The sequence below is a fragment of the Capricornis sumatraensis genome, chromosome 8, assembly GCF_032405125.1.
Source record: "Capricornis sumatraensis isolate serow.1 chromosome 8, serow.2, whole genome shotgun sequence".
Classification (NCBI taxonomy): Eukaryota; Metazoa; Chordata; class Mammalia; order Artiodactyla; family Bovidae; genus Capricornis; species Capricornis sumatraensis.
The window spans coordinates 13,516,546-13,544,364 of NC_091076.1; the positions used below are offsets into that span (position 1 = coordinate 13,516,546).

Below are 27,819 nucleotides of genomic sequence, written 5' to 3' on the forward strand. Positions count from 1 at the left end.
TATCCCATCCCTGAGTTTAGCATCCGAGCACCCAGGAGGGCTGCTGGTGGACAGACAGGCTGGTGTCTCCAGATCTCAGAGCTCAGCTGGTGCTCTGTGACCAGCAGTGTGGTTCCAGGGGGTTACAGGGACAGGTTTCTGTCGGAAGTGCCATGGTTAATGCTCAGACTCTGAAGTCAGATGGCATGTACTGAAATCCTAGCACTGCCGCTTTTTGGCTGTGTGACTTGGACATTTTACTTAACCTCTCTGGGCCTCAGTTTTCTCACCTATGAAATAGAGTTGATGTGAGAATTGGTGATCTTCAGCCTCTTCTCTTCATAGGCTGGGCCACCCTCTACCTTGAAAGACACACAGTTTCTTGCTCTGTCTTTGCTTATGTGATGCCTTCAACTTGGAATGTTCATCCATCTCCACTCCCATAGCTAACTCCTACCCATCTTTTATGACCCAGCTCAGCATCACTTCCCCAGAAAGCCTTCCAGGATGGCCACCCTCCAGCAGGGACAGGGGCTCTCCTGGGCCCCATGCTTTCCCTGTGCTTCATTCTTTCCCTGCGCTCACAGAGCTGGAAAATTGCTGGAATGCCTCCATTTCAGATATAGCCCCTCCTCCAAATCAGTGTTTCTGAAATTGGGATTCAGCTCCTCATCCACTTAACATCTTTGTATTTCCTCTCCCAGATCCTTGAGGTATATACAGGGTAAGGTCTCTAAAGTGTGCATGTGTGTTAGTCACTTAGTTGTGTCCGACTTCGTGCCACCCCATGGACTGTAACCTGCCAGGCTCCTCTGTCCATGGGATTTCCCAGTCAAGAATATGGGAGTGGGTTGCCATTCCCTTCTCCAAGGGATCTTCCCAGCCCAGGCATCGAACCTAAGTCTTCTGCACTGCGGATGGATTCCTTATGATCTGACCTACCAGGGAAGCCTGGTCTCTAATGAGTGGAGGGTAACGTGTGGAGGGCCTCCCTGGTGGCTCAGTGGTAAAGAACCTGTCTGCCAACACAGGAGACGTGAGTTCGATCCCTGGGTCAAGAAGAACCACTGGAGAGGAGAATGGCTACCCACTCCAGTATCCTTGCCTGGAGAATTCCATGGAATAGAGGATAGCACACTTGATTATGATGGTGACTCCCCTGCCAGGCTTCCCCTCCTTCTGGTCAGTGCGGATGTCATTCATCCCAGCCTCTTCAGTTCCAGGTCAAGGTCTGACTCTGTAAGGAATGGTCTGAGTGCCCTGGAGGCATAGAGCTGCGGGAAGGGTCTTCCCTGGGAGGAGCTCCCCTCACCCAGCCCAGGAGCAGGAGTGCTTGTGGGTCACGACACCAGCCCTCAAACAGTCCCTGCTATGTGTGACCTGGTGATCCCAGGCTGCCTGAAGCCTGGGAGAGAGCAAGGGAGACATGTCTCAGAGTTTCCCAATTTCTCTGAGACTGGTGTGTGTGTGTGTGTGTGGGTAAAGGAGGGGTCCGAGGATAGGGAGGTGGTGTTGGTGAGAAAAGAGGGAGAATGAGGAGATGGCACCCTCTCCTTGTCTGAGCCCCAAGGGACAAAGCCGGGGAGGGGTTGGGGCCAAAGTGTGAGTCGGCCACTAACTCTCTGAGTGACCCTGGACAAGTCCCTTCCCCTGGGAGGGCTCAACATCCCCACCTGTGAAATGAGAGAGTGAGACAAGCCTCCTCCAGCACCAATGCACTAAGACCCCATGAAGACCAAGAGAGGGGTCTTCTCATCCCCTCCTCCTTCTTTCACAGAGATTTCTCACCTCTACTGGCGAATCTACCCATTAGATTCATCTATTGCCAATAGGGAACATCTATTGCCAAGCTTCTAACCCTTGCCACCACTATGTGGTGCCTTCTGCTGCCGTGGATGCAGTCGAACTTTATAGCAAAGGCTCAGAGATGTTGAGTGACTTGCCAGAGGCTGCACAGCCAGGACAGTGTGGAGCTAGGATTTGAACCTTGGCTGTCTGCCAAAAAAAGCTTTCTACAAATTGACCTGGGAGTCTGACCCCGCCCACGCCAGCACTGGCTCCTCCCCTAGGAATCCCCCACCACCCCAGAAGGGTTCGGAGGGCCTGAAGAGGGGGCCCCTTCACAGCGGCAACCACATCCTGTGACGGTTGCCCTGGAGAGTGCCAGCTTTCTCTGCACCTCTGGGACAGGTGAACAGAAAACAGGCCTGCCCAGCCTCTCAGTGCAGGAGCCACCACTGCTCTGTCCCCCGGCTCTGGGAGCACTCAGAGAAAATCTGACCCCCACCCTGAAGGCAGAGCTGGGCATTCACTGGTGCAGCTGGGCTAACACCTCAGCCTCTGAGCAGCCTGGGATCCATGCCTTTTCCAGGCAGGACTGAGATAAAATCTACTCGTCCTCCCCTGCCTCAGAAGCTTTTGGAAGCCAGATCAAAATTTGTCCCCCTGGGAGACAGTGTTCCCCTGGCCCCACTGATCCAGGGCTGGTTGGCAGATCAGGTAGGCGGGTGGTATTGAACTCACAGGCGTCTGTCCATCTCCTCCAGGAGAGCAGGCCCTGTTTCTGCTGTACCCCTAGCACTTTTCACGGTGCCGGGCCACAGTACATTTCCAATTTGCCCTGACATTTCCACCTCAATTAACAGAGCTGTCCCCACCCAACACACACACAACACACACACACACACACACACACACACACACACACACACACACACACGTACACACATACACACACAGCCTGAGTTCTGTGAGTTCAAGGACTTGTCACTGCACGCCCCAGTCTCATTCAGCAATGAGTTTAATCTTGGGATACTCAGAACAGGACACCAGAAGCTGGCTCTGAGCCCTCAAGCCTCTCCCTGGAGGCTGCCTGGACGCATTTACAGCTCCAGGAGTGACACTGATGACAACGTTCATCGGGGACACTCCCATCAATCCAAGCAGACAGGTGGGAACCCAGGGCCTAGTGCAGCCTCTGGGCCCCTCCTGGAAGACGTCTCTGTGCTTCTGCCCCCACGGGGGCTGGGCCCCACTCTGGGCCTCTGGGGATAGAGGTGGGGCCTGGACAGGACCATCTTTGTAAACTGTAGGAGGCTCAGAATAAGGATCCGCTGTCCAGGGATGGTCACTGTAGAACAGGGCTGTGTCCCTGGTGGGCTCCAAGCATCTCTAGAGGCAGGGTTGGCCTCTAGCCCCAGCCCTGGTGGTTGGGGAGGGGCAGCCATCCTGATTGCTGTCAGTTGGCTGTGCCCAGGACGGCTGGACTCCTTGCTGGATGCAGGTACCAACCTGAGCTTAGCCTGGGTCAGCTGGTGCCCCACTCCCCAAGCCCCAGCACCCACCTGTCAGAGCAACACCAGCCCAACAGCTCCTGCACATGAGGCTCCCCTGCCCCCAGCAGTACCTTTGAACCCTGAGTTGTCAGACACTCAGGCAACCAAAGCTCCAGACACACAAGAACTGGAAAGGGCCCCAGGAATCATCCAGCCTAGCCCCTCCACATGGCCTGCCAAGAAGTGGCCCAGACTCTGCTGTTGCTCACCCCCGAGGCAGAGAGCTTGCTACCTCTCAGGGGTAGTGCCTGTGCTGCTGTTTGGGGCTGGAGGAGGGCTGTGCTGGTAGGTTCTGTTGATGGATGGAAGCTGAGCCATAAGAGGTGTGGAGTTTCCTTTCCTGTCTCCAGGGGAGGACTATCAGCCCCTTGGGGATGATCGGGGAGGATGGAGGGGTGGGGCATGGAACAGAGGGGGTATGCAGAGCAGGAGTCTGGAGAGAGGGAGCACACAGAGCTGAACCCTGGCTAGGCTGCTCCGATGTCATCATATTCTTCATCAGAGGAGAAGTCAGGCTGGGGAGCACGGGACCCTGTTTGAAAGTGAGGCTCAGGTCAGTGAGAGGCCCAGTCATTGCCCCTGGTGAGCAGGGACAGAGCTGAGCGGATCTGGACCCACCTCGTTCTCCCCCATGATGATATATGAGATCATTTTATCATCTTGTTCATGATTATTGCCCTCGATAGAATGTCAGTCCTGAAGGCAGAGTCTTGTAGAGCAGGGCTGTGGTCCCCAAGTGCTGGGAGCCACTCTGTGACCACCATCTCCCCCATGAGGCCATCTGGCTGCTTCTGCTTGAATGCTTCCACTAATGGGGAGCTCACTTCCTATCAAGGTAGTCTCTTTGAATCTCTCTCCGTCCCACTTTCATTTTCTCTACCTCCTCAAATTCTTTTTTGTTTAAAAAAAAAAAAAAGCTCACTACTTTTCTTCTTTTCCCCTTAAGCTGATGTATTCAGAGCTCCCCCATTAATCCACCCTCCAGTCCCTCTCCGTGCCCCCTCCCAGGATTCCTCCTCACCCCCACCACTGGCACCTGGACATCCAAACTGCTCAGCAGAAAGGGGCTGGGGCGGCAGCTTGTAGTTCTGGTACCACTCGCCAGAGGAAGTGCTGGAGCTGTCATCAGCTGAGGGCCCTGCTGGAAAACCCCAGAGCCAGTCACCCTCTGCCAGGCTAGTTCACAAAGTGCCAGAGCTAGAAGGCCCTCAAGACTCGGTAAAGTCCTTAGCTTGACAACTGAAGAAACAAAGGCCCAGAGAGGGCAAGAAACTTGTCCACGGTCACACAGCAAGTGGCTGCTGAGCGGGGACTAGAATCCTGAACTCAGCCTGGCTCAGGGCTTTGAGCTTTACACTTCCTCCAGCCGGGTCCCATATAGGATAGGAAGCTGGAGGAGGTACACAGTCCTGGGCCTACCTTACCTGGAATAGTTGCCTGGGAGCCAGCCAGCTCCAAGTTGGGGGGCTGCTCCAAGAGGGGGTTCCTCTCTGTTGAAAACACTTGAGAGCTCCACAGAGGTCGCTTGCTGTTGGGGCTGTTACAATACACCTCCCCCGAAGATGTGCTGGAGCTGCTTTTGCTCCGTGGGGGAAGGTCCCGGGAGGGAGGGTGTGCAATGCAGTGTTCAGGGTTGGCAGGTGGAACTTCGGAGGCATGCACCTCTTCCAGTCCTGGGCCTGAAAACGAGAATGGTGAGCAAGAAGATGCAGTGCAGCAAGAGGGCTTTAAGTCAGACCTGAGAAAGAACTTACTGCCAGTGGGAATTGGTTAAAGTCAGGCAGGACCTGTTGAGGGAGATTGCACCGATGCTTCTTGAGGTGAGTGAGCTGCTAGGTCTGGAGGCAGTGCTGGAATCCTAGTCACCTCCCTCCCTCCATGTCCCTCCCCAGGCTGACTCACCTTCCTCCAGGGGGGGCATCTGGAACCTGTTCTGCTGGGCCTCCTCCTCTGTCAAGCGGTGCCGCTGGGAATCTACAAGCAGAGGTGGCGGTGAGGAAGGAGGTGGGGAAGCCTCCACCTCCTTGTCCAGAGGAGCCCGGAGCAGAGGCTGGTGTTCTGTGGGATTCAGGAGGCTGAACAGGGCAGGAGAACCACCCTAACGTATGGAGGGGCTTAGTCTCTTTCATCAGATCCCAGGCTCACATTCTAATTCAGGCAGACCTTGAACCTCAATCTTAAACCAGCCCGGGGACAGGCTGCTTCTGGCCAGAAAGTGGAGCTTTCCCAGAGCAGAAGCCGAGGGTCTGGAATCAGCATCCTGGGCTGTGGTACCTCAATTTCAGTATCAGAGAGATGCAAATTCATAGCATCTTAAGGACCTGAGTGTCAGGAATCTGGGAGTCAGCTCTTTCAAACGTGTTACTTCTGACTTTTAGTCTCGGTGTCATATTAATAGCATTTTGGACTGCCGGTCTTGGATCTTACATGACTGGGCTCAGAATCTCAGATTCTAAGGACACGCATCTCTGTGGCTCCCCAAGGCTGGTCCATGGCCCCTCAGCCTGGAATCATCCACATTGCCCCTCCAGAGGCCCTGGTTCAGCTGGGGGTAGTGGGGGAGGCAAAGATGGCTGCTGTCCCCAGTGTCCATCCTGCCCACCACACAGTAATAGATCTCTGGCCTTCATCTGGACACTCAGCTGCCCAGGACAAGAGCTTTGTCTCCCTGCCTCTCTTGTAACTGCTGGGTTTAAATTCTGGCAGGTGGAAAGTGAATGGGAGCTGTGTGGGTGTCCCTGGCATGCCGCTTTTTGCCTCCCCCATTCCCTCAGTCTAGAATGCAGACGTGGCAGCGAGCCATTCTGGACCATGAGGACAGGGCAACATCTTAGGGACTGCAGAGCAGCAAGAAAGGAGCCTGGGCCCCTCCAGCTTATCCAGATGATGTCATTTGGAGGCTGTGTCCCACACAACCAAACTCTCATCCTAGCTTATAAAGTAGGTCCCGGGTGGGGCTCAGGAAATTTTGATGAGCTCCCAAGGGATTCACGATAGCTGTGAGAGTCTCTGCTTTCCTCCGACCTCCTTGCATCACGTGGGCTCTGCCTGAGCACTGTTTTTCCTCCTCCTACATCCTCAGCAGGCAGAGAGCAGAGCTGGAGAAGCCAGCTAAGGGGTGCGAGCTGGGCTCATGGCGGAGGTGGGAGAGGAGGTGAGATTGAAGGAGCAGAATGGGACACAGAACGGGTGTGAGCGTGCGAGAAGCCATTTGAACTGGAGTCCCTCATATCATACAGAGCTGCAGCCACATTTAGGTGAATGTCGACGGACTGATTTTGAGACCCTGCATGGTCACAAACATCAGAGAAAAGGTAGTCCAAGGGGAAACGCCTTGAGATGTCTCCAGGGTCACAACACACTTGGAAAACGTCAGTGCAGGACCACTGAGAGTCAGTCCAGTGGTCACAACAAGGGAGGTGCCACCCTCGACGTGCAGGAGTCACTGGGGGGGAGCCTACTGCAGTTCCCCAGCCAGTTGGGCCCTCTCCCTGGAGCGGGCAGGTGGGCCCTCGGGAGTCGGGCCCAGGCACTCACTGTAGAAGGTGGTCAGGGCCACAGGAGGCTGGGTTCTGAAGTCATAGTGCTCATAGTCTGAGTCCGAGCTGGAATGCCAGTCTTCGGGGGGCGGGGCCTGGACCTGGATGGGCAGCTTGGGAACTGGGGAGAGAACAGAGTGGGGGCATGGCCGGGCAGAGCACAGAAAGGAGCAGAGAGAGGCGGCAGGCAGCATGGATGGTGGGGACCGGAGATGGAGGGCCGGGAGCATGCCAGGCAGCCCACCTTGTGCAAGACTGTCAGGCCTGGGTAGTCTAAGCTCCCCCCATCCATTTCAAACACAGGGAACTAAATAACAGTTTTGTTTTTTGTTTTTTTAATTTAACAAACACACAGTAGTCACTACATGCCAGGCACTATTCCAACATTTACTAATATTGGGATGTCCAAAAAGTTCATCTGGGTTCTTCCATAAGATCTTACAGAGGGCTTCCCAGGTGGCTCAGTGGTAAAGAATTCACCTGCCAATGCAGGAGATCTTATGGAAAAAAACCTTAATGAACTTTTGGTCAACCCAATATTATCTCATTTAGTGCTCATAATAACTCTGTGAGGCAGCTATGTTAGGGTCCCCATTTTACAGCTGGGGAAACTGAGGCACAGAGAGAGTCTCATATAGCCCAGAGAAGAGGCAGCGTGGCTCTTAATCTCTAGACCATGATATTCAGTGAGTGGCTGCTCTGGGCTTACCCTTGTGCTAGGTTCTGTGTTCATATTCTCTTCTCAAATATATGGATCCTGTGTGCAAAGAATCTTTATAATATTTCTCTGACTTTTGTATTGGTTTTGTGTCATCGAACTCTTTCAAATAAAGGTGATTTAATACATTCATAACGCCATGGGATTAAACTCGAACTCCTTCACAAGACTTTCAAGAGATATACATCAGTATATCATTAAAGATGGATGACTGATTCCTTTTTTTATTTGGAAAATATGAAATACAGTTATGTTCCAGGAAAGCTTTGATGGGGCTCTGCAGACAGGCTGATTCTGGGCAGACTGTTAGAAGAGGTGATGATGTCACAAACCTACTGGCCAATTAGCAGAACAGAGCTCTCCTTGAGAACTAAGGTCCAAAATGCGTTGGCCCTGTTTTGGTCCAGAATTCAAAAGCCTAGAGCTCTAGAATGAGTGCACTGGAAGGTCATCTGCCCATCGAGGCCCAGACTGAGGCTAGGCTTGTTCAAGGTCCCGTGAGCATGCGTGGGCTGGTCCAGGTCTCTTCTCCAGCTGGGGCACTGCTTTGACCTAAGCAGTACTGACCCTCCAGAAAGTATTCCCTTTTTGTCCTCCCCTGCCCTCCCCAACCCCAGGACAGGTGACATCCTACCTTCTTTGGCGATGGTGATGGGGACCTCTTGATAGTTTTCCATCCCTGCCGGGGTGGTGGTGGGTGAGTGCTGGTGGTTTACCACAGCAGGGAGGGCTGAAGGAGGGGAGGCAGAGATTCTACAAGTCACTTTTTGTGCCTTTCCAGGCTTCCTGGTTCTGTTCTGATAGAGACACTTCCCTCCTCACCTTCCCATATGCCCCTAAATACACACACATACAATGTGGTCCTCCCGTGGACCACTTCTGAAGGGCATGCTGGGAAAATCCTTCCCATCAGGAGATGCTTCTTGGGACCAGGGCTGGATGGCCATTGCTGGATCACCTTCACTCCTGCTGGTGACCCCCATGGCTCACGTTCCCCTGGGAAGACTGCACCTCAGGTCTGCTTGTTTTCATCCCTGAGCCTTTCCTGTGGCTCCCAGGACTCTGCACCTACCGTATTTTCCTTTAATTCTCAAGAGGATGATGGCTATGAAAACAAGTGAGATGAGAAGGAGAATTCCCAGAATGATGCAGGGGATGAGGAGCATTAGCTCTCGAGATTCCCAGTCCTTCGTTTTCACCATCACAGAAGATTCTGGAAGAAAGAACCCCAAATCAGGGAGAAAGAGGAATGGACATGGACTTTTCCTTGTCTATCTCACCTCTCCTTCCTCTCTGCACCTGACCCACTTCCCTTTTGGACCTCTCCTCTATCTCCCTTCTTTTTTTCCAATTTTCCCATCTGCTTTTAGGTGCCTGGCATATAGTGTGTGTTCAGTCATGTCTGACTCTTTGTGACCCCCTGGACTATAGCCCACCAGGCTCCTCTGTCCATGGGATTTTCCAGGCAAGAATACTGGAGTGGGTGGCTATCTCTTCCTCCAGGGGATCTTCCCAAGTGAAGTCACTCAGTTGGTCCGACTCATTGTGACCCCATGGACTGTAGCCAGACAGACTCCTCCATCCATGAGTTTCTCCAGGCAAGAATACTGGAGTGGGTTACCATTTCCTTCTCCAGGGGATCTTCCAAACCCAGGGATCAAATCCAGGTCTCCTGTACTGCAAGCAGACTCTTTACTGTCTGAGCCACCAGGGGCTCCTGGGATCTTCCCAACCCAGGGATCAAACCCACACTTCCTGTGTCTCTAACACTGGCAGGCAGATTCTTTATCACTGTACCACCTGGGAAGCCCGTCTGGTATATAGTAGGTGCCTGAGAAATGCATACTGAATGAGTTATTGAATGGAACTTTCTCCTGGCCACCAGCCCACATGGATTGTCTCTGCTCAATAATCACTGAGCAGCCACAATATGCCAGGCACTAGACCTGGGGAGACAAATAGGACAGTAGTGTCACAGGCCTTGAGGGTCTCTGTCTAATGGGAAGATGGATGGACAAGCTGACTCAGTCCAATTCAGTGAGATGCTGGGGGTGTGATGAAGGTACGGACAGGCGGGCATCCCTCCAAGCGACACTGATTCTCTGTGGGTTAGACCAGGGCTGGATTCCCAGAGAAGGTGGCTCTGAGCCTCTGCAGGCAGGGAACAGAATCAGGAGAGAGAGATCTCCTTCCCTTGGCCCAGATGCATCCCCCCTACTGGAGGTGCACTCCCTGAGGGAAGGGGTGAGGGCTAGAACTCCAGAACTTTCGGCCCTGAAGCCCTGGTGTGACTGTTTGCCTTCCCCTCCCTCCTGGCCCCACCCCTGCTGAAAATAACGCAGAGCAGAGAATGGATGGAGGCCACAGTGAAACCCTAGCCCTCATCACCCCAGAGACCTGAAGCATCTCCTGCTCAGTGCAGAAGGCCTGGGGTGTGCGAACTGCAGGGCTGGAGGAAGGGGAGTGACAGTAACATGGGAGGCTGGGGGGATGAGCTCACCCAGGCCCCCTGACTGGCAGCAGTGTCTGCTCCCGCTAGGAGGATCACCCCTCTCCCCGTCCTCACTTTCTCCCTTCCTCTTGAAAATGGAACAGTTTGGGCCGGGCTGGGAACTGGATGTAGCAGCAGGAAGAAGGTGCAAGGCAAAGACTGGGCTGGGGGTCTGGGGGAGGCCTGTGAACATGAGCCAAGAGGGTCAGGGGCTGAAGGAGGGGCTGCTGGATCATGGGCTGGAGTGTGGTCCTTAGAGAATAGGTCTCCATAAATGCTTTGCTCCTCTGAGGGTAGAGTGGTCCCCTACCCCAACCTCAGGAATTAAAAGTGTGAGAGGGTATGTGTAGGGGTCCTCACAGGAGCTCACCCTAAAGCTTTTCATTCCCTCTCTGTACCGTTATCCATCGCCAGGTTCTCTGGCAGAGCTTGGTGGCCTTCTGCCCCCTCCCCAAGCTACCCATTGCCTCTGGAGAGGATCTGAAACAGGGAGACAGAAGCAGAGGGAGGAGTAAGCCTATAAATGAGGGCTGACCCCTGGGCTTATCCTGGGGCTGCCAAGGGGCTCCACACCTGGACTAAGTCAATAAATAAGAATAACTGATGCCCAGACAGTGCTTACTGTGTACTGAGCCCTGTTGTGAAGTATGCTCTTCATCGGAGACTCACAGCAACAATGCTAAGTGAGAAGTACTGTGATTCTCATCCTCATTTTGTAGTCTAGGATCTGAGGCTCAGAGAGGTTAAGAACTGCCCAGCATCACACCGCAAGCAAGAGGCACAGCTGAGAGTTGGGCCCCAGAAGTCGACTCCCGAGATGGCTAAGCTACACACAACTGGAGGACAGCCCAAGTGTGGATTCGGAGTTCAGAGCCTCAGATGCAGGTTCCAGGCAACAGTGGCAGGCTGGCAACCCACCCTCTGAGCCTGAGCTGCTGCTTCTGTGTAAGGGTTGCAGGAAGACCTCCCCATGGGGGCTGCTGGGAGGATTAAAGGGTTGGGAAATAATGACTGTCAAGCCCTGGCCAGTGCCCAGCACATTATAAACACGCTGGCTGCTACCCTCGGCGTCCCCACTCTCTGGCTGGTGTCAGATCAGCTCTGACTCTCTCTGGCTCTGTCCTCCTGCCCTACACGAGCTCACGGAGAGTGGGAAGAGGACTCCTGCCCATGGAATGTCAGGATTCAGGGAACTGTGGAGCTGACATGCAGAGGCAGATGAAATGAGCAGAGCACAGAACACCCAGAGAGCCCAGGGACAGTTGGGGAGTCAAGTTCATTGTCTGGAGAAGGGGAATGGGGGAGAGACCATCAGACCCCTCTCTCAGACACATACACACACACACACACACACACACACACACACACACACACCATGCATGCACGCAAATAAAGTTCTGGAAAATCTGCCCCCAAGGATACTCACCCACAGTGACTGGCTGACCACTTGCAGGGACTTCAGTAGTGGACAGATTGAGCAGACTCCGGGCACCTGTTAGAAAGCACCACTCATTCACTCAGCATGTGCACCAAGCACCTGGGTGGCTGGGCTTTGTGCTAGAAAGTGGACAGGACAGACAAGTGGCCTGAAACTGGGGGCGTGTTCCCACCGGGGCCCATGGCTGAGTCCTACACCCCACAAAAAAGAGGATCTGATGGATTAAACGCAAGGACGATTCTTTGGTTAAAATAAAGGGCTAATGAAAGAATTAGCCCTTCCTTCTGTATAATCTGCTAGAGAACCCAACTATTTCCCTTTTCCATCTTGTATTGAATTTGTTCTTCACACCTGCCTCAAGAAGTGGGAAGCTGACAGTCTCATCATTATCATAATCATTTGACTGGTAAGGGAGGGGGCTTACAACATTCCATAGTGGATACTGTCTGATTTCCTAGCTACTCTGTGAAGTGCCTGGTATCAACATCTGCATATTCATGAATGAAGCCTCCCAGCTGGTAATCAGCAGAGCCAGAATTCATAGCCTGGTGTCTGAACTCCACAGAGATGCTGACACTGTGTTTGTTCAAGTCTAACGCTTTTGCTTCTTCACATTTTAACACCTCGGAAATAGGGGTGGTAATATCAATCAATGCAATTGATGGCATATCAAGAGTTTATTTTGGCAGCGTTTTTGTCCCCAGTGGTGCATAAAAGAATAACTGTGAAAGTGAAAGTTGTTCAGTCACGTCCAACTCTTTGAGACCCCATGGACTAGTCCATGGAATTCTCCAGGCCAGAATACTGGAATGGGTACCCATTCCCTTCCCCAGGGGATCTTCCCAACCCAGGAATCAAACCTAGGTCTCCTGCATTGCAGGCAGATTCTTTATCAGCTGAGCCACCAGGGAAGCCCAAGAATATTGGAGTGGGTAGCCTGTCCCTTATCCAGTGGCTCTTCCTGACTCAGGAATTGAACCGGGGTGTCCTGCATTGCAGGATTCTTTACCAACTGAGCTACCAGGGAAGCCCAGTAACAGTGTGACTTATGATCAATGCCATCTTAGACTCGGTGAAACCCAATTCACAGAGCAGGTAGGAGGCTTTGCTGAAATACATACCAAGTCCCCAGGAACGCCTGGCATCTGATTAGAGCTCCAGACACTGTAGCCCTATTATTAGTGTCTTCTAATTTTTTTTACGGTGATCACCAGCCCTAGGATAGCAAATTGATTTTGTTTCCTGAGCCAACTCGTTACTAGGGAACACTGTTTCATATATAATAATGCCTTAATAAAGGTTGGATTCATGATTCTGGGGCTGTGTCAAGGATCTGGGGGAAAGAATACCTGATCAATATGGTGTACCCTGGGCACAGTAAGAGCCACGGTCCCTCTTATGCCAGTATTTGCCCTTCTTGATCTAGCCCAAGCTCTGGCCCTTGGGCTACAAGTTCTTAGGTTGTGGATTCAGATGGAAGTCCTGAGGATCGGAGAGTGGAGTGGGAAGGAGGAGGAAGGGTACCTGAGCAGAGGACCCTGGCTGCCTGGGACTGTCTGCAGAGGTTGGAGTTGTTGAACCGCCAGAAGCATTTGGAGAGGGTGGACTCCCTTCCCTTGCATGAGTAGTACATCTTGCCCGACAAGGAGTGGGGCAGCCCCTTGGGCACCCGGGCCACGGTCCCACAGCCCAAGTCCTGGCAGAGCACGTTGGCCTCTGAGTCGTACCACTCACTGTCACACACTGTGTTCCAGACCCCTCGGAAGTACACCTCCACCTGCCCCTCGCAGGGGTCAGTGCCCCCGGTCAGGCGCCAGGACTGGTGCTCTGCAGGGGGTGGGGGGGGTCAGAGTCAGGTCAGGATCCTTTGGGTGAAAACCCCCACCAGCCCTGACCTTGGATGCAGACTCCCCAGAGCCAAGGGGTCTCCAGATGCTCTCCCTTCTGCCTCTGCACACCCCTCTTGTCCGCCCTGTCTGCTCTGGCTGACCCTGTGCTATCTACATCTCTGCTGCTCAAAGCGTGGTTCAAGGACCGGCAGCTTCAGCATCACCCGGGACCCTGTTAGAAATGCAGACTCTCAAGCCCTGCCTCAGATCTACTGACTCAGAATGTACCTTGGACAAGATTGCTCCTCCCTCTCCAATCTTGGGCACAAGAAGAGAAGCCCTGGCTGGACCAGAACTTCCAGTCCTCATCAGGGGGCCACTGACAGCCTCCTCAGGGCCTCCCTGCCTCCAGCTCCCCTTGCTGCACTGAGCCAGGTGACAAACTCTCACTTAGGAAGAGCCTCGTCTCATGTCACCCATTCCAGGAGGCGGGCAGGCTTCACCCTCCACCTCTGCGCTGTCTGCTGCCTCTTAACCCCACCTGGCTGCCTTTCTTAGGTCATGTGCCACTCTCTCTCCGGAATTATGTTTGTTTGGGCCTCACCTACCCTTTGGACTGGGACCTCCCACGGGCAGGGTGGGTCTCTCCAGCACTCACGGAGGCCCAGCAGGCCCACAGTGAGTGCTGGATGACCCTGGATCAGCATCACCCACTCACCTGAACACACCACTCCAGCGTCCTCCTTGTGGCCACAGTACCCATTTCCGGGCAGCCCCGGGCAGTCCCACAGGTAGGTCTCCAACCCAGTGCAGTTCACTTGGTCCCAGTGGATGCGTCCTTGGCCAGGGGCGAAGTGCAAGCCGGGCAGGGCCTGGACGGCCCAGCCGCAGCCCAGCTGCCGGCACACCACGTGAGCATCCTCCAGGTCCCACGTGTCGTCACACACCGAACCCCACTGGCCGTGCTCCAGCATCTCCACGCGGCCCTCACATGGGCTGCCACCACCCACCAATTTCAAATCGCGTTTTTCTGGGGATGGGAGGAGAATGGGTTTGGGATGGGAGGAAAGAGGGAGAGGAAGGGACGGGGTGAGAGGATTGTCTGTAGGGACTGGGCAGGGGCGTGGTTCCCCGGGGTTGTAGACCCAGGGAGAGGGGCTTGAGAAGACTGTCTGTCAAGGCTGGGGACCTGGGTTTGGGGAGCCAGTGGTAGGGGCTCGTAGCCTGGTGGGCGGTACTAAGGAATCTCCTCTCTGGGCCTCGTGGGCAGGCTGAGGGGCAGACTAGTGGGTGGAGCTAGAGACCCGGTGGGCGGGGCCTGAAAAGCCTGGGGAGCCGAAGAGCTAAGAGATGCTGGGAACCTGGCCTGTTTATGTACTAGCGGGTAGGGGTGCTGCTGGCGCCTCCGGTGTGGGAACTGGTTGTATTTGCGTCGCTGGTGGGTGGGGTTTCAGTTCAGAGGGCGATGCTTGGGCCCAGGGGCCAGAACTGAGGACAGGATGGAGGGGGAGGGGCCGAAGGCCTGGGAGGTGGGACGGGCAGGGGGCCTGGCGGCGGGTGCGGGTTAGTCCGTTCGTACCTGTACAGTTGACCTGGGCGGGCCACTCTTCGCTGCGGCAGTCGCGCTCCACCACCTTGCAGCTCAGCCATTCGGGGCCGCTGCACTGGACGGCAGGGGCCAGGGCCCCTGTGGTGGTCGGGGCCCAGCTGGCATTCCACGCGGCTCCCCAGGGCGGCGGCTCCGGGGTCTGCAGAACCGGCAGTTCCAGCTGGTGAGCCTGGCCACAGCCCAGCGAGCTGCACAGGGCGTGGGAGGCATCGAGCTCCCAGAGCGCCCCGCACACGGGCTGCCACGACTGCTGGAACCAGACCTCCACTGTCCCGTCGCAGCGGCTGCTCCCATTCACCAGACGGACCTGGAGTCGCTCCCCTAGAAGCGCCAGACATCAGCTGAGCCACAGCAGATGCTGATGCTGCCGAACCCAGGGATGGAAGCGGGTGGAGAGGCGCGGACAGCGGCCAAGGGCTTCACCGCGGATCTGCTGCTTGACCTTGGACGGTCCCCTACCCGCTCTGGGCCTCAGCCTTCCTGTCTGCAAAATGGGAGCTGGGCTGGCTCCTCCCCTGACCCTTTGGTCCTCCTTACAATCAGGAAAGGGTAGGGCCGAAGGTGATTAGAGGTTAAGATGAGTTAACCCTGGGGAGTCCAGTCCCCACAAACTCTTCTCTCTTGCCTCCGCCTCCAGAGTCACCTTGTGTGAAAGGAGGTTGTGGGCTCAGAGACACCCCCATCCCTCCTCCCCTCCCCCACCCCCCACCTCCTCCCAGTACTGTAGGGGCCATATTTCCCCTCCCAGGCTCTTCCACTATTTTGAGGGTACTACCAAGGAGGATGGATCATGACACTGGAACCTTTAAGGATGGACATGGGGTTGATGATGGGGTTAAAGATGGGCCATTTCAGTGAGTGGCGGTTCCTCTTCCCCAGAGCCTGCCTCCTGCTTCTGCCCAGGGTTGCACAAAACTTTGCACAGAGTGGATCCTTAAACATCTGTTGAGTTAAACAAGGCCTCATCTGATGGAACCCCACTACCCCTACCAAGAGTCCTTTAGCTTGTTCTCAACAAATCCTCTTTAAATGCTCACTGAATACATTGCCCACATTTGCATAATTTTTGATCAATAACCTCTTAAAGATGGCAGCACTAAGATCTCAAAGTGAATCTAGTGGTGGAACTTTAGGCATTGGGTCAGGAAGGAGAAGTGTTGTCTGAAGTTAGGGAACCTCTCTGGTACCATAAAAACCCAATTTCCCTTTTCCATCACACAAGCAGACCACCTGCTTGGTCTCAGAAAGCTGCCTGTGAGCCCAGTAAGATCTTTCCTTACCTGGTTGCAAGGTCTGGCTCTCTGCCCTGGTGGTGTTGGGCTGGTCAGATGGGGTCGGAGATGGGTGACCTGAAATTAACCAGCAACAGCTGTGGTGGGTGAGTGAACTCCAGCCTGAGGAGGGCACACAGGTGAAGAGTAGGGGGGACTCATTGGAGCCTGGAGTGTCTACATGGGGCCTCTGCTAAGACAGGGCCCTCAACCTTGGGTGCATTTACCTCCTTCAGGACATGAAAATTCTCAGCATCCCCCACTTCATCTATTATTGTGCACACGTGCTCAGAAATCAGAGGAGAGCAGAAAGAGCAACTGTGGCTTTGGGGCCAAACCCACTCACTGCCTGAGTGAGCACAGAGGGGTTACTCACTGCTCTCGGCCAGAGTCCCAATTCGTTTACAATAACACTTAAGAAAGTATTGTAAGGCGAAAAGGAGACAATACCAGTAAAATACTTCACATATATAAGTAGCTCAAAAATGGGAGTTATTATTAGGAAAAACACTTTTGGTTTGGAATATTTGTTTGAGAAATTCCTACCAGACTTTAGAGTAGTTGGCACATCCTGGACTGGGAGCCGTTGGACTATGAAGTACCTTCAGACACTGAGAAACTAACATTTGCTGAGGGCCGATTACATGCCAGGTCTTTGCATACAGTATTTCATTTTCCTTCAATAACACAGTGACGTAGGTATTAGCATCCACTTTTTAGAAATTAGAGAAGGGAAGCCCAGAAAATAGAAATCAGTTGTCTGTGCCAGACTGTGTCCGTTTATTCTTCCAGAGCCTCTGTCCATTTTGCCCTGAGAGGCTGACCTGTTTGGACTAAATCAGCATCTTGTAGGGCCCTTGGGCTTCTGTTGGGCTCAGCCAGTGGTGAGCCCCCACAGAGAGATGAGGGAGGGGAGGAGTGAAGTCGTGGAGTTATCCTCCTGACTTCCTTCTCATGCCATCCCTTGGGTGGCCTGATCCTTCATCTGAAGGTCATTGCTTATCTCCAGGGGCTCACCTCTGCTTGACTTTCTTCTTCTGGATCTCATTGACTGCTCTGTGGTCTTGTCTCCTCTGGCTAAGGGTGGTGACAGCTCAGCTGCTCCAAGCACCTGGTTATCACATTATTCTTTCCAAATAAGACCACTTCAAACTCCTATTTTGAAGGTGCCACCTGTTTCATGTTGGGATGCTGGCTGATACATGACCTGAAGCCACCCAGCTAGCAAGTGGCAGAGCCAAGATTTGAACTGTCTCCGAGGAATGGGCTCCATGCTGGGCATGGATATTCTGGTTTGCAGAAGCGTAAAGGGGGGATATGGTTGGGACTGTGAGCTTACTAAGGAACTCCTCTTTGGTTCCAGATTCTCCTGTCCTTAGTTTGGAGCCTTTGATGTCTAGGCAGAAAGACATGTGACTGCCAGGTCAAGGTAGGTAAGAGTCAATGAGCCTCCTCCATCTCTTTCTGCTCTGTTGTGGCCAAATTAGAGATCCTGGATTCCAGATTCAACCACAGGATGGAGGAGGATGTTAACCCATCTTGAATTTTGTGTAAGAAGTGCAGCTTTTTAGTGTTAAGCCACTTAGCGACTCAGCAACAACTAAATGAAGAGTTTTGAGATGTATTTACTATCACAACCTAGCCCGGCATGGCCTGAATGATACAAGAGCTGAAGATTCAGGCATGACTACTACACAATCTCAGCCTCATCTGAGACTATTCCATGGACTCACTCCTGGATGAGCATACAAGCCTGTGCATGCGCACGTGCACACACACACACACACACATGCGCGTACCTGCAGACACAGCTCCCCTACAAGCATCCAACTAGGCTACTCCATCACTCAGACAGAAAATAATCAGACCTTTAATTGCCTGTTCTCACCAACTCCCTGGTTGGCTGCCTAGCCTGACCTCCTGAGGGTGAAATGACTCAGAATTCAGAGCACAGACTCTGCGGCTAATATCACAGTCGGAGCAAGAATTCAGATGCCCTCAAGTCAGAACTGCAGAATCTCAGTTCCCACAGCAATGGTCCCAGCACTCCAGTATAATTGTCATTTCTGTGTGTGCTGGGGAAAGGGGTAGGGGATGGGGGAATTGGACTGCTGGCTGCAGTGCTTGATTGTATGATTGTGGTGTGTGTGTGTATGTGTGTATGTGGTTGTGGCAGTATGTGTACCCTGATGTGTATGTCTTTGCATGTATATATGAGTGTGTATGAGGCTGTAACTATATGTGTGTATTAGGGGGGCTCTAGCTCACTTCTGTATACCTCTCTGTGGGTCTGAGAATATTTCTCATACATAAAGGCACGCGTTTTCAACTAGATCAGAAAACCCTGGAGGGCAGGGCCGAAGTCTGGGTCAGACCCACATCCCCCAGGGTGCCCAACACAGTATTTGTTGATTAACTGACTGAGTGAAACAGTGAGCAGGGGGTGTCAACTCCAAGGACAACTGTTGCGAAGGCAGTTTATTGATACCAGCGATACTCGATTTGTTTTCTGTGTCACAGGCATTTTCCTGTCCCTTTTCAAAACAAGTGAGGCTGACTTTTGTGTTTGGACTTCTGTGCTGCAGAAACAAAAGCAGACATTACCTCTCAGCCTCCTTCCATCCAGGCCTCAGTTCACAGAGGGCCCAATGCAGGATCCACACTTCCCAGACCTCATTTCTGCCTATGTTTCACATTTTTCCATAAATTTGATTCACATTTTTGCTGCAATAAATTCATTTGGAAAGGAACCTTTACCCTGTCTTAAGAATTCACTTTACAATGCAAAGATGCCTGAATGTAAAAATATTCATTACAGTTTTTTGAACAGCAAACAATTGGGAAAAGTGAATGCCCATGTGTTGGGAAAATTGCAGAATAAAGATGGTCCATTTACATCATAACATCTTATGCAGCCTTTGTAAAGAATGAAATAAACTTATATCATTTGGAAGGATTTCCATGGGAATTGGTATGATTATGTGAACATGGAGGGACGTATGGAAGAACACAGACCAGGTTATGAAAATGGGTAAATTAGAAAGGTGAGTGGAAATTCCCTGGTGGTGCAGTGGTTAGGACTCAGCGCTTCCGCTGCCAAGGGCATGAGTTCAATCCCTGCTGGGGAAACTAAGATCCCACAAGCCAGGTGGCCCATGCATCAGAGGGTCCTGCACTTAGAAAAGTCTTGGACTTGGTCTAATGCTCTGTTGTCTCCATCTCAAAATTCTTAACAATTTTGAAGCATAAGGTACTGCATTTTCATATTGCACTTAGTCCTGCAAATTATGTTGCTGATCCTGCCAGAAAGGAGGGAGAGAAAAAAGAAAACAAGTGATGAAAGAAAGAGAAAAAAGGCTACACTTCAAAAAATCATGTATATAGATGATTTACACGATTTTATATAGACTCCATCTATATGAGATTAGGTACAGAGGTAGGTACACAGAAAAATTAGAAAATATAGCAATATAAATGGGTATTTTGTATTGCTTGCCTAAAACAGAAAGGAACTGTAAAAATAAGTACACTAAAAATAAAGCCACACTAGGGACTTCCCTGGTGGTCCAGAGGATAATGCTCCATGCTTCCAAAGCAGAGTGTGTGGGTGTGATCGCTGGGCAGGGAACTAAGATCCCACATGCTGCACATGTGGCCAAAAAATAAAAATGAATAAAGATATATTCTCCCCCATAAATAAAAATAAAGCCACATTATAAATGTTGAAAGACACAGCGTCATCAATTAGAGACTCTGAGATCAGCAAGAACGACAGAGCACTGAAAATAAAATAATTGAAAACTTTTCTTGCTAAGTAGCTCAGTGTTATTTAATGCTCAGTTCATTTACCTCCTGAAACTCTCCTGTGTGTGTGTGTTAATTGCTCAGTCATGTCCAGCTCTTTGTGATCCCATGGACTATAGCCCATCAGGCTCTCTGTCCATGGGGATTCTCCAGGCAAGAATATTGGTGTGGGTTGCCATTCCCTTCTCCAGGGGATCTTCCCAACCCAGGGATCAAACCCAGGTCTCCTGCATGGCAGGCAGATTCTTTACTCTCTGAGCCACCAGGGAAGCCTCAAATTCTCGTGTGTACCCAGAAAACGGTCTTGAGTTGAGCCCACACTCTGGAAACTTATGGACCAAGAGGGATAAGGAAAGGAGGGGAGGGTTTCCCAGCAAGAGAGGAAAGAAGCTGAGAGAGCTACCCCCGGCCCAGGAAGATGGCAGCGTTTTTAGGCTGGTCCCAAGCAGAGTGGGGCAGGACATTACCTGGGGTGGCAAGAAGAAGATGCCAGGGGAAGATGAAGTGAAGGAGACAGAGGACAGGGAAAATGAATACACTGCAGAGCCACCTTTCTTGAAGCCCAAGAAAATGGGCCACTCCTCCCCTTCCTGGGTCACCAGGCCCGTGGGACTTCCCCTTGGCTTCTGGGAAATGAGAGACACAGGGAGGGAGGAGGTACAGACACTGAAGGAAAGGGGGTGTTTTCCCAGCTGATGCCCCAGCTGGCCAGCCCAGTGTCAGAACAAGGCCTGCGGGGAGAGTTTCAGGTCCCTGTAGGGGCTGGGGGAACTCAGGCCTGGCCACACCCGCACACCCACGTAGGGGAGTGAGATAAACACCACCCACCATAGCTAAGGGAACCTGCAGCCCCGGCCCCATCGATGTCTCAAGAAACAGGTAGGTGCATGGTAGATGCTCACTGAGTGGATGATGGATGGAGAGATGCTGTGCAGAAGTGAGAGAATGGTGGAGACGGGCTATAAGACATATACGAGGACTTTCCTGGTGATTCAGTGATTAAGACTCCAAGCTCCCAATGCAGGGAGGCCAGGTTCGATCCCTGGTCAGGGAGCTAGGTCTCACATGCTACAACCTGGTGCAGCCAAATAAATAAATATATTTTTAAAAAATGAAGAAGAACCAGTGTGGGGAACATGGAAGGTGATATTTGCTGAAAGCATATCTTTCTTTCTTTAATATCAGTGTAAAGTGTTTGTGAGCACATGTGTCAACAGCCTTAAAAATAAAAAACAAAACAAGCCCTTCTGATCCAATAATTCCACTTCTGGGAACCTTTCCTAAAGAAATGATCAGGAATACAGTACCACATAGTAGTAAGCATCCACTAGTCAAAAATTGGAAAGTTCTCAATTATTTTTTTCCGGCTGAGCCCGTTTGTAACTATGTGACTCGGGCAAATCATTGACCTCACTGAGCCTCAGCAGCCCTTCTGTAAAACAGGAGCAACAAGCACTCACATGGCAGTCTTGCCATGAGGATTAAGGGAGATGATGCAGCCAGGGAGCTCAGTGCCTTGGAGCACCTTGAGCTGCTGCCCTATTAAGTAAAAGTCTGAGGCTATGTAGTTTCTAACAGTAAATATATCAACAACAACAAAAACCCAATCGGAGACCACTCATTTGTCTAGAAAGGGGAGATTGGTTAGGAAATCACAACGTGTAGAGAATATTTGCAAAAAAAGTAACCAAGAGTTTTTTAGGACATGTTGCTAGGTTAAGTGATCAGCTTAAGCAGGGAAAGGTCAAAGGCAGGAGGAGAAGGGGACGACAGAAGACAAGATGGTTAGATGGCATCACCAACTCAGTGGATATGAATTAGAGCAAGCTCCGGGAGATGTTGAAAGATAGGAAAGCCTGGCGTGCTGTAGTCCATGGGGTCACAGAGAGTCGGACACGACTGACTGACTGAACAACAACAAGCAGGATACACAGTTCCCTCAGTGCCCGCCCTGCCCTTGGCTTTAAGCTTCTGAAGGCCTTCCAGAACCCAAATTCAACTCTCCGTTCCAGCCTCTCATCACACCCTGGACTTTTCCTCTGTGACCCCAGCCAACAGACAAGTCTGTACTTTGTTTGTGAGCAGTTTCGTTGCCATAAGTCCTATGAGATTCTAAGTGTCCCATGTGTACCCCAAGGCCCACAGACCCCAGTGCAGCGTTCTCCCCAGCTGTTGCTCTGGGGCACTTCTGGGGAAAGAGCAGAGTGCGCGCCTCTCCAGGACTAGGACCAGGCCCCTGGGGCCGCAGAGCCCACAAGCTTTGGGATCAACGTGGGCCTGATGGCCTGGACATCACCGTGAACCATGTTCATGCAGACCCACTTTTGTTACCTGAGAAAAATGATGAAGACTAGTTGACCCCAGGATGGCTTGCCTCCCAGGCTGGAGCTGGGGGCCCAGATATTCACAGAGGGCAGCGCTGGTTCAGAGAGTGGTCCCGAAACATCCAACTGAGCTCTGGCCCTGAGATTCACTGGGTGGGCACTGGAGTGCCATTCCCAGTTTGCAGACAGACATTTGGGATGCAACCAGATGGGCACCTAGTGTTCTACTTCCAACCTACACTGAGGAGAGTCGTTGCCCATCTCAAGGATCTCAAGTTCAAAGGACAGGGAATAGGGAAGGACGTTGTGGTTCTTCCCGTTGCTCTGATGGGGAAAGTGGAGCCCCCAAGACATGCCGAGTACCCCCTACAATCTCCCGGCACAGCTCAGTGATACAGTTGATATTTATTCACTACTTTCATACACCAGTCCTTTTAAAAATACGTTAGATGAATTAACTGATTGAATTCTCATAGAAAGTCCACAAAGTAGGGAAACTAAGGAGCAAAAAATTTAGTAGTAATTTGCCCGAGTTGACACAGCTAGAAAATAGCAAAGCTAGGAGTCTAACCTATAGAATCGGACACGACAGCAACTGAGTGACTGAACAAGGATTCAAAACCAGGCTGACTGTTTCAAGAACCCACACTCTTAACCAGTCTACTCCACTGGACTGGAATCTAGCATCCTGCTTTCTGGTTCAGTGACCATGATGAGGGTAAGGGGCAGAGATCTCTGACCACTCAGGTGGGCTTCCAAACTCCTCCCAACTCTACCATGCTCAGCCAGCCCTGAACTCAGACAGCCCACCCCAAAAGGTGATATATCCCGTTGTCTCCCACATGTCTAGCGGTTAGGATTCCTGGTTTTGATCTAGGCGGTCCGGGTTTGACTCCCAGTGGTGGAGTACCACCCTTTAGGAGAAGGAAACGGCAACCCACTCCAGTATTCTTGCCTTGAAAATCCCGTGAACAGAGGAGCCTGGGCAGGCTGCGGTCTATGGCGTCACAAAAGAGCTAGAGACAACTGAGCAACTAAGCAACAACGGAGGTGATACAACTCAGCACCCAGCCAAGCCTCAGGGACCAAGTCTTAAAAGGGCCCTGACTGTAAAGATGCGCAGAAGGGAGCAAACTGTCCTTTCCCAGGGCAGGAGCCTCTGGGATGGCTTTTGTCCCCTGGCCCCACGACAATGACGAGATGAGGTCTGGCAGCCCAGCCAAAAGCGTCCCCACCTCTTCTCCACTTGTTCTCCACACAGCCTGGCTCCAGAGCCACCTGAACTCCCTTGCCTCGCGTCTGAGGCCAGAGGAGAACTGGTTGGAAATGAAGAGTCAGTCAATGCCTGATACCCCCAGGGAATTTAGAGGGCGGAGCCTGAGCCGAAGAGTGTGGAATTCCAGTGAATGGTTTTTTTGTTGTTTTTAGAGAAGTTCCTTGAGGTTGTTGATGGAGAGCAATTATTTTTGTTCTTTGTTTTTTAAGTTTAATACTAGTTGTATTTACTAATAGCTAAGAAAAGCCATGACAAACTTAGACAGCGTATTAAAGAGCAGACACATCACTTTGCCGACAAAGATCTATATTGTCAAAGCTGAGGTTTTTCCAGTAGTCCTGTACCGATGTGAGAGTTGGACCATAAAGAAGGCTGAGCGCCTAAGAATTGACGCTTTCGAATTGCAGTGCTGGCAAGACTCTTGAGAGTCCCTTGGACTGCAAGAAGATCAAACTGGTCAATCCTAAAGGAAATCAGCCCTGAATATTCACTGGAAAGACTAACGCTGAAGTGAAGAGCCAATACTTTTGGCCACCTGATGCAAAGAGCCGACTCGTTGGAAAAGACCCTGATGGTGGGAAAGACTGAAGGCAAGAGGGGAAGGGGGCAACAGAGGAGGAGATGGTTGGCTGGCATCACTGACTCAATGGACATGAGTTTGAGCAAACTCAGGGAGATAGTGAAGTACAAGGAAGCCTGACATGCTGCAGTCCATGGGGTCACAGAGTTGGACATGACTTAGTGACTGACAACAAGGATCCTTAGTGGAACAGTAAACCTCTAAAATGCTTTGTTTTCTTTTATAATCTTTATTTTAGGGACTTTCCTGGTAGGGCTTCCCAGGTAGCAAGTGGTAAAGAACCCACCTACCGATGCAGGAGACATAAGAGATGCGGGTTCAGTCCCTGGCTGGGGAAGATCCCCTGGAGGAGGGCATGGCAATCCAATCCAGTATTCTTGCCTGGAGAATCCCATGGGCAGAGGAGCCTTGCGGCTACAGTCCATGGGGGTCGCAAAGAGTTGGACACAACTGTAGCACGCATGCACACACATATATGCGTCTATTCTTTCTCAAATCCTTTTCCCATTTAAGTTATTAGAATATTGAGTAGAGTTCGAGCACTACACAGTAGACCCTTGTTGATTATACATTTTAATTTTTATCTTAAAATATGATTTTAACGTCTAAAATGTTATTTGTGTACATATGTTTGATACCCAGTGTTGGACATTTGTTCTCAACATTTTCCTTTTATAACTGATATTGAGATGAATTGCACATTCTTAATTATTTATGTAGAATAAGTCCTAGAAAGGGAATTATTGAATCAAAGGTAATACCCATTTTTTAAGCTTTGTTACATGTTCCTTAATTGCTTTCCAGAAAGTTGCATCAGCTATCCCAGCAGCAGGATTTCAGAATGCATGTTTCCTGTACCTGCTTCAACATCAGGTATTTTCATTTCTCAAACGCGGTTACCTGAAGCAGGTCACACTCAGCTCCCATCTGGATGACTTACAGCAGTCTCTTAGTGGTCCCCAGCCATCATACTCCCCACCCATATCAATTCTCCATATTCTCCCCAGACTGATTCTCCTCACATTCCTTCTTAAATCCCACGGCCCACAGAATGAGACCTAAGTGTCCTCATGGCCCATGAGCGCCTTCATGTCCCTTTGGGGGTTTCTTTAATCATCTCATCATTCCCTTCTATGCCCCAAACATACTGAACACGTTTCTGCTTTTAGAAGTCATTCATATTCTCTCTCCCTCTCTCTTTGTCTCTCCCCTTCCTTCTGCTTTCCAGCCTCTGCATATGCAACTTCCTCAGGTTGGAACACTCTTTCCGTGTTCTCTGGCCAACTGCCTCCTCTTCCATCTAAGCATTTGGGCTTCTTCTTTTTTCTTTTTCCTTTCTTTATTTTTTTTTATTGGAGAATTTCTTTACAATGTTGTGATGGTCTTTGCCATACATCAACAGGAATTACTCAGTCATATATATATATATATATATATATGTGTGTGTGTGTGTGTGTGTGTGTGTATCCCCTTTCTCTTGAGCCTCCCTCCCCCTCCATTCCACACCTCTAGGCCATCACAGGTGCTGGCCTGGGCTCCCTGTGTTATGCAGCAGCTTCCTGCTAGTTCTTGATTTTACACATGATAGTGTATATATATCAACACTGCTGCTGCTGCTGCTGCTGCTAAGTCACACCAGTCGTGTCCGACTCTGTGCGACCCCACAGACGGCAGCCCACCAGGTCCCCTGTCCCTGGGATTCTCCAGGCAAGGACCCTGGAGTGGGTTGCCATTTCCTTCTCCAATGCATGAAAGTGAAAAGTGAAAGTGAAGTCACTCAGTCGTGTCCGACCCTTAGCAACCCCATGGACTGCAGCCCACCAGGCTCCTCCGTCCATGGGATTTTCCAGGCAAGACTACTAGCTACTTTCTCAATTTGTCCTATCCTCTCCTTCCCCACTAGCAGTGTGTTCATGTCAACCCTAAACTCGATGGAAGGCAATTGTTAAAACAACTGGAAAGAAAACCCAGAGAGGTTATAATTCCATTAAAATTAGAAAGAAGCATGGCTGGTTCACACAAGTAATATATGACTTGATTCAGAGGGAAGAGCTGTCATCCATGACTACAGTGAACAGACCAGGTGGCACCCACTGGGGCCTTTCTAAACCCAGCAAGAGTGGGCTGAAATCCCGTCCCCCCAACCCCCTGGAAAAAGACAAAGTCAGCAAATGGTATCTTAAATGTATTTAACTTATTTTACAAGATTTTTGTTTGTTCCTTCTCATTCTCTCTCCCTATACCTAGAAAGGGCTTAGGGACATAAGGAAAACTCAAGGCACAAGCTATGGATTGAATATTTGTGTCTTCCTAAAAATTAATATGTTGAAGCCCTAATTTCGACTTCGATGGTATGAGGAAGTGGGGCTTTGAGAGATAACTTGGGTGAGATGAGATTATGAGCGTGGGGCCCTCATGATGGGGAAATAAAAGTGAGAGACCTAAGATCTCTTTATCCTGTGAGAGTATACCAAGAAGGCGGCCATCTGCAAACCAGGAAGAGAACCCTTACCAGACACTGAAGCTGCTGGCACCTTGATCTTGGACTTCTTAGCCTCCAGAACCGTGCGAAACAAATGTTTGTTGTTTAAGCCACAAACATTCAAACCGCCCAGTCTGTGGTATTTTGCTGTAGCAGCCCAAGCTAAGGAAGCACATGCTTGGCAGAGCAAGGTGATGGCAAAGGTTTCAAGGGTCCCAGACCCGAAGGTCCTCAGTCGCCCGGGTCAAAGAAATCAACCTTTTTAACTGTCTTTTGTCACCATATTGTACAACCCAGGATGCTCACCTGCCTTACATCCTCCCTTCGTGCCAGACTGAATTCCCCCACTTTCCATCACCAAACCCAGGGGAGGTGAAGGACAGCAACTCACAATCTGCATTGAGAGGAAGCTCAAAGATTAGATCAAGCAACACCACCGGTTTGGGGCATGTTCAGTTCCTGGAACTCCTCTTTCTCTCATGCTCAAGAAAGTGAGGGCGTGTGAGCGACGTTATCCTGAAAGCTGAGAAATGAGTCTATTGCTGGTCTGCATTCAGTTCCATGAACATGTGCCGAACTCGGACCACGTGCAGGGCCTGGGGCAGGTATTAGGGAGGAGAGAGTGAATGGGATGATCCCAGGAGTGGAAGAATCCACAGCCTCCCTAGCGCCGATGCATCTGCTTCACAGTCAGCACTCTCGGGAAATTCTTTTTTCAGATTCCAACACATTCATTGTCTTGTAGCAACACAGTTACTAGTAGCAAGTTACTAGTGGAACAGTTACTAATATAAGAACAGACATTTTATCATACATATGTATTTGATGTGAACACAAAAATGAACACAAAAACGTCCAACATCACGAATCATTGTGCTGTACTGTGCCCAGTCGCTCAGTCGTGTCCGACCCTTTCTTACCCCATGGACTGTAGCCCTCCAGGTTCCTCTGTTCACGGGGATTCTCCAGGCCAGAATACTGGAGTGGGTTGTCATGCCCTCCTCCAGAGAATCTTCCCAACCCAGGGACTGAAGGCAGGTCTCCCTCATTGCAGGCAGATTCTTTACTGTCTGAGCCACCAGGGAAGCCCAAGAATACTGCAGTGCATAGTCTATCCCTTCTCCAGAGGAACTTCCCAACCCAG

The 27,819-nt window shown here is 51.2% G+C and overlaps 1 protein-coding gene across 1 annotated transcript in view; it reads right to left on the minus strand.

Moving 5' to 3' along the window:
• Window positions 1-3,746: 3,746 nt before the first annotated feature.
• CD6 (CD6 molecule) overlaps window positions 3,747-27,819 on the minus strand; it is a 44,785-nt gene continuing 20,712 nt past the window's right edge. The window contains exons 2-13 of the mRNA XM_068977325.1: window positions 16,219-16,332; window positions 14,909-15,259; window positions 14,048-14,359; window positions 13,025-13,327; window positions 11,489-11,554; window positions 8,644-8,784; window positions 8,206-8,301; window positions 6,852-6,974; window positions 5,217-5,288; window positions 4,739-4,987; window positions 4,351-4,455; window positions 3,747-3,846 (exon numbers count right to left, since the gene is read on the minus strand). Coding sequence (XP_068833426.1) covers window positions 3,782-3,846; window positions 4,351-4,455; window positions 4,739-4,987; window positions 5,217-5,288; window positions 6,852-6,974; window positions 8,206-8,301; window positions 8,644-8,784; window positions 11,489-11,554; window positions 13,025-13,327; window positions 14,048-14,359; window positions 14,909-15,259; window positions 16,219-16,332 — 1,997 coding nt within the window. The 3' untranslated portion in view covers window positions 3,747-3,781. The remainder of the gene's footprint in view (window positions 3,847-4,350; window positions 4,456-4,738; window positions 4,988-5,216; window positions 5,289-6,851; window positions 6,975-8,205; window positions 8,302-8,643; window positions 8,785-11,488; window positions 11,555-13,024; window positions 13,328-14,047; window positions 14,360-14,908; window positions 15,260-16,218; window positions 16,333-27,819) is intronic.